Source organism: Leopardus geoffroyi, chromosome C1, assembly GCF_018350155.1.
Source record: "Leopardus geoffroyi isolate Oge1 chromosome C1, O.geoffroyi_Oge1_pat1.0, whole genome shotgun sequence".
In the NCBI taxonomy this organism is placed as follows: domain Eukaryota; kingdom Metazoa; phylum Chordata; class Mammalia; order Carnivora; family Felidae; genus Leopardus; species Leopardus geoffroyi.
This window is the reverse complement of record NC_059328.1, coordinates 22263563-22273778: the sequence shown is the minus strand read 5'-3', so window position 1 is coordinate 22273778 and position 10216 is coordinate 22263563. Positions and strand designations below refer to the sequence as shown.

General features: G+C 50.9%; 1 protein-coding gene across 1 annotated transcript; it reads left to right on the top strand.

Moving 5' to 3' along the window:
* The first annotated feature begins 3655 nt into the window (after positions 1 to 3655).
* LOC123599948 (receptor-type tyrosine-protein phosphatase U-like) lies at positions 3656 to 6447 on the top strand. Its single transcript, XM_045482402.1, has 2 exons — positions 3656 to 5042; positions 5805 to 6447. Exons 1-2 carry the CDS (start codon positions 5006 to 5008, stop codon positions 6095 to 6097), a joined length of 330 nt encoding a protein of 109 aa, XP_045338358.1. The 5' UTR covers positions 3656 to 5005; the 3' UTR covers positions 6098 to 6447.
* Positions 6448 to 10216: the final 3769 nt, after the last annotated feature.

Here is a 10216-nt window from a genome sequence, read left to right as displayed (position 1 = left end):
GGGTTAGAACTTTTAGTCCACCTCCCTGACCTGTGGGGAGGGGAGAGAGACTTGAGGTTGAATCAGTCTCCAATGCCAATTTATAATCAATCATGACTATGTAATGAAGCTTTCCTTAAAAATGCAAAAGGGACAGGGTTCAGAGAGATCCCTAGTTAGCGAACATTTGGAAATGTGGGGAGAGTGGTGCTCCTGGAGAGGGCGTGGACATTTCATGTTCTTTCCCCACACCTTGCCCTATGCAGCTCTTCCTGAGTTCCATCCTTTCAAAATAAACTGTTAATCTAATAAGTAAAATATTTCTCTGAGTTCTGTGGAGCCACACTAGCAAGTTAATTAATTAACTCACAGAGAGTTCAGAGAACCTCTGATCTATAGCTGGTGGGCCAGAAGTACAGGAAACAACCTGGACTTGAGACTGGAGCCTGAAAGGGACAGACAGTCTTGTGGGACTGAGCCCTTAGCCTGTGGGATCCGATGCTCTCTCCATGTAGATAATGTCAGAATGTGTTGAACTGTAGGACACATGGCTGGTGTTCCAAGAACTATTTATTGGTGTGGGGAACCCCCCCCCCCCAGTGTTGGAATTGGGTCCAGGAACCCCAACGAGACCCCTACCTCACACCATATATAAAACCAACTCAAAATGGATCCAAGTTCTAAATGCATGAACTAAAACCGTAAAACTCATAAAAGAAAACTTAGGTGTAAATCTCCATGACCTTGGCTTAGGCAGTTGTTTCTCACATATGACACCTAAAGCACAAGCAGCCAAAGTGGGGGGAGGGGGATAGGAAAATTGATTTCATCAAAATTAAAAGCTTTTGTGACTCGAAGGACATTCTCAAGAAAGTGAAAAGACAACCCACAGAATAGGAGAAAATATTTGTAAGTCAGACATGATAAGGGCCTAATCTCCAGAATACATAAAGAACTCTTACAAGTCAACAATAAAAAGACAATCTGACTTCCAAATGGAGAAAGGATTTGAAAAGACATTTCTCCAAAGAAGATACACAAATGGCCAATAAGCACATGAAGAAGATGAGCAACACCATTAGCCATGGGGAAAAATGTGCAAATCAGAAGCACAGTGAAACGCCTCCCCACCCGCCCGGATAGTTATAATTTAAAAATGAATAATAACAAGTGTCATTAAGGATGTGGAGAAATCAGAATTCTCATATACTGCTCTGGGAACATAAAATGGTACAGCTGCTTTCGAAAACATTTTGATGGTTCTTCAAAACATTAAACAAGAAATTTGAAAACATATATTCAAGCAAAACTTACACACAAATGTGCACATCAGCATTATTCATAATAGCCAAAAAGAGAAACAGCCCAAACGTCCATCAAGTCCACTAAGAAAACGGGATATATTCGTATCACACAGTTGAATATTATTCAGCCGTAAAAAGGAATGGAGTCTTCACATCCATTAGAATGGCCCCTAACAAAGCGAACAAACAAAAAAATAACAAGTGTTGGTGAGGATGGGGAGGAACTGGGATATTTTTGCACTTTTGGTAAGGATATAAAATGGGGCAGCTGCTACAGAAAATAGGGTGGCAGGTCCTCAAAAAATTAAAAATAGAATTACCATACGATCCAGCAATTTGGCTTCTAGATACTTACCCAAAAGAATTGAAGGCAGGATCTCCGAGAAATATCTATATACCCATGTTCAGAGAGCATTATTCATAATAGCCAAGAGGTAGAAGCAACCCAGCGTTCACCCATTCAGGGATGAATGGATAAACAAAATGTGGTCCATACATACCGTGGAAGGAGATTCTAAAAAATGATACAACATGGATAAACCTTGAAGGCATTATACTGAATACAATAGGCCAGTCCCCCACCCCACCCCCCCAAAAAAAGAAAAAAAGAAAAGATTCTGTACGATTCCATTGGTGTGAAGTATCTAGAGAAACCAAATTCACAGAAACAGAAAGCAGAATGGTTGTGGCCATGGTCTCAGGGAAGGGGGAAGGGGGAATGGTTGTTTAATGTTTAATATCAGTGTCGCACGATGAAAAAGTTTTGGAAATTGATTGCACAACACTACCGAACCATGCACTGAAAAACGGTTAAGATACATTTTATGCTATGTATATTTTGCCACAATTAACAATTGTTTTTTAAACGAAGTCCTGGGGCACCTGGGTGGCTCAGTCAGTTAAGCGTCCAACTCTTGGTTTCCGCTCAGGTCATGAACTTGCGGTTCGGGAGATCGAGCCCCGTGTCAGGCTCTGCGCTGACAGTGCAGAGCCTAACTTGGGATTCTCTCTCCCTCTGCCCTTCCCCCCACTCAAAATAAATAAATAAATAAACGTATAAAATAAAATAGACATAAATGAAGTCCTGTACGCGCTACAACACGGATGAACCTTGGCGACAATATGCTGAGTGAAAGAAGTCAATCACAGAGAAAAGATATTGCATGACCAGTTTTATACGAAATGTCCAGGAAGGGCAGATCCATAGAAACAGAAAGTAGCTTAGCAGTTGCCAGGGGCTGGGGGAGGAGGGAATGGCAACTGACTTCTAGTGCATACTGGGATTCTTTCTGGGGTGATGAAAATGTTCTAGAATTGGCAGTGATGGTTTCACAACCTGCGAATATACTGAGAACCACCGAAATGTACACATTAAAAGGATGCATCTTACGGTATGTGAATTATATCTCAATTTTTCTTTATTTTATATTGCAATCCCACTTGAGAGACATCCTACACATTATCTGACCAGTAATCTTCAAAACCCTTAAGTTCAGGGGCACCTGGGTGGCTCAGTTGGTTAAGCGGACAACTCTCAATCTCAGCTCAGGTCTTGATCTCAGGGTCATGAGTTCAAGCCCTGCCTTGGGCTCCACACTAGGCACAAAGCCTACTTTAAATTTTTGTTTTTTTTAATTAAGTTCATCAAAATGAGGAATGTCACAGCCAAGAGGAACCCAAGTAGCCATGGTAACTAAATGTAATATGGTATCATCTGTGGGATCCTGGAACAGTAGAAAGGACACCAGGTAAAAATGAAGGAATAATAAAGTATAGACTTTAGTTAATCATAATGTATCCAGGGACACCTGTGTGGCTGTCGATTAAGCGTCTGACTTTGGTTCAGGTCATGAGCTTGCAGTCTGAGTTCGAGCCCCATGTCAAGCTCTGTGCTGACAGCTCAGAGCCTGGAGCCTGAGTTGGATTCTATGTCTCCCTCTCTCTCTCTCTCTCTCTCTGCCCCTCCCTTGCTCACACTCTCTTTCTCTCTCAAAGATAAATAAACATTAAAAAAAAATTTTTTTAAATAATAATGTATCCATATTGGTTCATTATTTGTAACAAATACACCATTTGGAAGAATGTTAATAATGGAGAATTGGGTCTGGAGTCATGGGAACTCTGTGCTCTCTGCAACTCTTCTGTAAATCTAAATCAACGGCAAAACTAAAAGTTTATCTATTTACAAAAGCGGTTTACCCTATCGGGCAGGTAGTGGCAGGCTGGCCGGAGGGGGCTTGCTGGAAACTTCCCACACTAACTTTGGAGCCCCACTGCCCCCAAAGCACTGCCTAGAAAAGCTCTCTGGGGTTCTCCTTCTGGGCCCCAACCATCCTGAGCTCTTGATTCGGACGGGTACCAGTGGGTTCCACCCAGACGGTTTGCCACAAAAGTGCCTGTTTCTTTCGTTGCCACAAATGCTCCTTTATCAGGGAGCGGGACCAGGGAAACCTGATAGGCCACAGGACCCCACAGCGCCACCGTCCGGGGTGTGAATCCTGGTGCTGTGTCTCTTCTCTGTGTTGTTAGGGGAGAGAGCCCATCGTCCTGGGCTCCGGGTATGCAAGGCCAAGGGCAGCGTCATCCTGTACAGTCCTGGCCAGGCCGCTGACTGTATTTGCATTTGTATTTGTATCTGCGGGCTTGTGTTGTCTTTGGACTCCGCCCGGAAGCTGCCCAGATTTGCTCTGGCCCCCTGACATTACCATGACCAGGTGGTGCTATTTGCTTATGCTCAGCGGCCCTGAGCTCGTGTTGGTCCCACGCTGAGAGCTGCCGACCCTCCAGGGAGCTCTCACACCTCCCCTTCCTCCACCTGGAGAGCTCTCCCTAGGGCTGTCAGCTCAGCTTCCATAAAGAGCATGCGTGATCCTTTGTCTCCGCAGCCCTGCTTTTGGAGGTCCTGAGCGTTCTCTGAGCAGGAAACAATTCTCTCCCGAAATCTGAGCGCACGTCTTACATGTTGGCTACAGTCGCCTCTTCCGGATCCTCTCTCCACCGATGCTGCCTTTCACATCCTGGTCCAAACCGTCACACGAAGACGGATGAAAGTCAGGTCAAGCCCCCCTCTGGCTGGCTTCCTCTTTCCTCAAGAAGTGGCCCCCAGCTTTCGGGACTCAGGGGATGTCTGACTTCTCAGTAGATTCTGTGGGCACTCACCATGTGCCAACAGTAAACGGGGCATTTCTCAGGCATCGTGCCATTTAATAATTACAAAATCTCTATTGGATAGTAAGGACTTTATCCCCTTTGGCATATGTGAAAACGGTGGTTCAGAAAGGGCGAGTACCCTTCCCAGGAGCACACACTCCCATCCTCCTCATGGAGGTTCACAATGGACATAAGCGTGTTCAAAGTCCTGAAATGTCCTGCAGAGAAAAGACCTGTTTAATTTTGTTTCCATCAAAATCTCCCGAACTCACTTTTCAAAAAAACTGAACACATACATATTTTGTTTATGTCGTAGATGGACGACCCGCCGCATCATCTTGTGTCAGTAGTGTTCTCCGGAAGAGACTTTGCGACACTACATTGGGCAAGTCACTTGTTTCCAAGCCTCCGTGGCGCTTCTGGCCATGATGGGGTGACAGGTGGCTTCCTTCCCACTGTCAGCAACGAAAAACAGCACAAAGTACATGAAAAACTGCTTTCAAATCTTGGCTAACAGGCAGCTCAGGACTGTGATCCCTGAGAAGAGAAACAACATAAGCTGAGTCCCACGAATGCACAAGCGAGTGCCCAGAGGCGGGTGTCGGCCAAGTGAGTGCCGAGTGAATGGGGCACTTCACTCAGTCCTGCGACCTGATCTGGGGGACCATGGTGGGACGCGTGTCCTGGGGGAGGCTGACTGGGAGAGCAGGCAGTGGGTGGGCCTGGGGGGAGGGGATAGTTTTCCCTGGGTGTGTGTGTGTGTGTGTGTGTGTCGCTGTGAACCCCTCGACCTGTTCCCGGATTGGCTGAGGCCGCTGCACAAGCTGACAATGGAAATGCTTGCGCAGGAGAAACGCCTCTATTCAGGTGCCTCGTGTCGATCTGCAGAAGGGGTAGCAGAGGCAGCTAATTTCAGCATTTGCTTGTCTTTGAATGGGGGTAATTACTGGGAGTTGCCAATTGTTCCAGATTGTTCCCTGGAAGAAGGGGAGGGGGGGTACTCTCCTGGGCTCTGCTGAGCGCTGCCCCCTGCAGGCAGTGTGGTGAGGTCACAGAGGGGTGGTCTGGGCTGGGGAGCCACAGGATGGAGTCAGGGGAGCCCAGGATCCCAGCAGGCGGGGCTGGGCCAATAGGGCCCTCCGAGGTCACGTGACCCAACGCGCTCATTTTACAGCCGGAAAAACCGAGGCAGGAGGGAAGGGACTTGCCCAGGGGTGCGCCGCGTGGGCCCAGCCAGGCTGCTCGGCCCCAGGGAACAGCCTCCCTGTTGGCCATGCTCCCCCGCCCCTCCCCCATCCCCGAGTCTGTCTGGCATTCCCCAGCCTGGGGGCTGTGCGCGTCAGGGACCCCCTGTCCTTTCTCTGACTGCAGGAGACCAGCGCAGTGGTGGGGTCACTGAGGCCAGCAGCCTCCTGGGGGGCTCACCGCGGCGTCCGTGTGGCCGGAAGGGCTCCCCATATCACACGGGGCAGCTGCACCCCGCAGTGCGCGTGGCGGACCTCCTGCAGCACATCAACCAGATGAAGACGGCCGAGGGCTATGGCTTCAAGCAGGAGTACGAGGTGCAGGGCCCCAGGCCAGCCGGGCCCCCTCGCCAGGGCCTCGCCTGGCTCCCCCTCACCGTGGACCCTGACCCTGGTCTGACCTCAAATCCACTCTCATGATCGACCTACTTCCTTTTGGCCTTCACCCTGAACCCTCAACCCACCCCCCAAACTGACCCAGCCTCTGGCTCTCATGCTCAGACTTGGATCCCAAACCAGTCTCCATGAGAATGTCGACCATGACCCCTAATTAGACTAATCTAAAGTGACCCTGACTTTACCTTTTGGATTTTGACCCGGAACCTCATCCTAATACTTCCCTGGTTTTGACTCTAATCCTAAACCTGACCCTTATCTGATCCTTTCTCTGAACTTGACCTGCTTCCTAACCCCATCACTCCCCTCTCCTGCTCTCTGCCTTCGTTTTGAACGCTGGTTCCTTGCTGATTAAAGGTAAATGCAGTCATTCATGCCAAGCCTCAGCGTTGGCCCTGACCTAGCCTTCACCGTGACTCAGCCCTCCAGCTTGCCTACTTTATCCCACATGAGGGGCTAACCATCTTTTTCCTTCTTTATAGGGCTTCTTTGAAGGCTGGGATGCCATGAGGAAGAAACTGTCTCAGAGACGCATGCCTGAGAGTCCTGAGGGAGGGCCTGAAGCCTAGGGGAGCAGGCAGGAGGCAGTCAGAAGGGGGCTCGGCAGGGGTCTCCAGGGTTCTAGCTCAGCCCAGCCATGAAGAGCCATCAGACCAGATGATCTCTGGCATCCCTGAGGAAACTGATTCCGGAAGGAAGGGCAGAAGGCTCTGGAAACAGGGAGCTGGGTAGCCTGGGCTTCTGTAGTCTCGTTCAGTGTGAGCTTTGCCAAGGCCTGTCTTTCTGGACCTTGATTTCTCCATCCATAAGACAAAGCTAATAACCCCAATGGGTGGGTTATTAACCCTCATGAGGCTGTTAAGAGACCATTGGCGTCATTCATCCCCCAAGTCCCAGGAGACGCTGAACTCGGTTATGCCAGCACTGGATGTGGAAAAGCAGCGTGGCCCTCTTCCCCAGAACCTCAACAAGGACCCAGCATCAATGTCCTGCCACCTGACCGCCGCCAGCCCTCCCTTAGCTCCACTGATGGGGAACCCCCACATCTACCTCAACATGGCCCTGGTGGATGGGAGGGCTGCAGGCAAAGCACACCCTAGGGACCCCCAAACCCCACCCAGAAAAATGCCAGGGATGGAGGGAGGAGAGCTGGAGACTCTGGGAGGGTCCCCTCTGTGCCCACCTTCCTGGGGACCAGGCCTGTGGGATGATCCCCTCCCCTCTGGTGCTTTTCAGTTCAGAGACATCAAGGCCAGTGCTCCTCCTCCGTGTGCCCATATGCACACTTGGGGGCCTGGAGCGGAGGCTCTCTGGGGGTCCTGCCAGCCCTGTGAGTCTCTGAGCTGGGGAGGGCCACGTTGGGGCGCCCCGGTGCTGGGTAGAGAAGCTGCTGGAGTGGCCCTGCCCCCTCCTGGGGTCCCTGACACCTGATCCCAGCCACAGGGGGTCAGCCCAGGAGCCAGAAGGCCCTGAATCTCAGACCACACTGAACTTGTCAGGGTCTGTTTAGAGTGGCTGAGTCTGCAGAGAGCCCCATCGGGTGCACGAGCCTGAGTTTTACGGTCTGGCTGGGACTGGCCTCCAGCAGCTGTTAGTCAGGCTACATCTGAGCCTTCAGTAAGTCCCAGGGTGGGGGGCTGGTGGATCGGGGAGGGATGCCCTGTATCTCTGCCCTTCCCTTTGCAGGATTACAAAGGGCAAGTTCAGGTTTGGTCAGAGGGTAAATCAGGGGCAAGGTCAGAAGAAGCAAGACTAGTGTCAAGGCTCTAGGAGCCTGTGTTAGCCGCTGAGGTCAGGAAGAGAGCGGGGGTCAGGTCAGGGAACTGGGTTTTAGGAGAAAAGCATCAGGAGAGGGAGACGTGGCACGGGGGAACAAGGCAGGACACCAGGAGGAGACTTGGGGCCGGGGCACCGATGGAGAGAAGGCCAGGTACCAACACACCCGGCAGGTCAAGGTCAGGAGGGAGGAGCAGAGTCCGTGCCCATCACTGTCTGGGGAGCTAGGGTTGGGGTCTCAGACCCTCTCAGTCACGGAGTTGAAAGGAATTCAGAAACTTCCTTCGTTTATTTAAATGCAATGTCGAACCCCTGCCATACACTGGGTGCTGGGGATACTGAAGGGACAATACAGGCAGAGAGCCCTACTCTCCTAGACCCTCCTTACACCGGGCATGAGCGATAATCAGGCAAGCGTGAGATGGGATGTCAGCAGCTGGCCAAGGCTATGAAAAGCCATCAGGCAGGAGAAGTGGGTTGTGGGGCTCTCACTCACCAGCTGTGAGACCCCAGGCAAGTCAGCTGCCCGCTCTGGGCCTCAGTTCCCATCTGTAAAATGAGGATCGTCCTGAAAGGATCAGAGGAGTCCATGATTAAGTGCCTCACTTGGTGCCAGATGTGGCTAAAGGGCTCCCTTCACAAACACACAGCAGAGACAGACGCACCCAGGCTGGGATGACCCAGGAGCGTGAGCCCAGCCCAGCCCCAGGCTCAGGCTTCCACAAGGGGTAGAGTGGGGGAGGAGGGGGCCAGTAAGGGGTCCCAGTCACTCCTGGCTCTGTCAAAAATTTGCTGTGTCCCTGGGTAAGACACTTCCTGCTTCTGGGCCTTAGGTCTCTCCACATGAAAACGGACTGGGATATACTGACTCTGTTTGCACACTGGCTCAATCTTGCTTCCTCAGTCTCTCCAGTGGCCAGAGGACACAGGCTATTCCAATGGCTTCACAGTCCAACGTCGTTTCATCTGAATTACGAACTCATGGAACAGCACTCCCCCCCCCCCCGCCCCCCGACTCATGCTGTTGACGCATCGCTTGGATCCTGGCGTGGCCCTCTGGGCCGGGCCCGGGGCTTTCTGGGAGAACATCTACTGAGGCGGCAGCTGCCTCCTGGGAGCTTTCGGTCCATCAGGGAGCCAGAGAACCACAGCACCACTGGCAGTCCCTCCACCGACAGTTTTGCAGATGACAGACTCTTGGAAGGAAAGCGTGTTGGACCAAAGGTGGGAGAGAAAATCTCCACGGGCCAGACCTGCAGACTGAGACTCACGCGATGGGATTTCATATGCCCTAGTGAATTAAACATGCAGTGCAAAATAAATCAGCAGCTCGGGAACAGAGGAGGGAGACAGGCCTTGAGACGGGACTGACTGAGAGCTCAGGGTGAGCCCATGAAGTGATATACCTCTCGTGTCACCTGCCCCATCCAGCCCCGTCCCAACCAAGGCCCTGCCTGTGAGATGGAGGGAGGGCCCCCAAACCTGGTCAGTTTAGTAATAACAAGAACAGTAGTGATAGTCTCTGCTCCAAAGGCTTACTCTGTACCATGTACTCACGTTAGCTCTCTGTCCTCACAAGTTCACATGGTTGGTATTATTAGTACCATTTTACACAAAAGAAAACAGAAGCTCAGGAAAGCTAAGTAATAAAGAGCTGGTAAGTGGCAGAGCTGAGACTTGAACCTCATTCTATCTGACTTTAAAGGCAGCATTCATCTGTGCACATCCTGCCACTTTTTAGGCCATGTAAATAGAGATACGGAATCTAGGAAAAGGGAGGAGAGAACTCTGTTCAACCGGGAGGCTCAGGCCCTTGAACCATCAGAGGCACACTTCAAGAGGCTCACGGATAAGCTGAGCGTGGCCTAAAGGCAGGGCCTCCAAGCTGAGAAGGGCATGGGAACAAGGTCATATTGATGAATCAATTAATCAATCAAAGAAATATTTATTAGAATCCTACTACGTATTAAGTGCTCTTCTAGGTGCTTGGAGATGGAGAGGTGAAAAGGTGGACAAAATCCCTGCGTTCCTGGAGCTTGCATTCTGGTAGGAAAGACAGATAATGGTCACACAACTGCATGTTAGAAAGCAATGAGCATGGAGAGACTAGAGAGGAGGGGCTGCACTGGAGCGGGTGGTCAGGGAAGGCCTCTCTGAGGAGGTGATACTCGAGCAGACACCCGAAGAAAGTGAGAGAATGACTGTTGTGATCATTGTCGGGAGAATGAGCCAGTCACAGGGAGCAGCAGGTGCAAAGACCCTGCAATAGAAGTGAGTGTGGTGAGTGTGAGGACAGTGGAGAGGTCCGTGTGCTGGGAGCACAGCAGGTGGGGGAGGGCGGGAGGAGACAGGTGTGAGGACTCAGCA

Excerpts from the sequence above, each read along its gene's own strand:
- LOC123599948 (XM_045482402.1), top strand. The coding sequence starts at position 5,006 with ATGCACAAGCGAGTGCCCAGAGGCGGGTGTCGGCCAA. Across the intron at positions 5,043-5,804 it reads CAGAGGCGGGTGTCGGCCAA|GAGACCAGCGCAGTGGTGGG; the intron begins GTGAGTGCCGAG and ends CTCTGACTGCAG.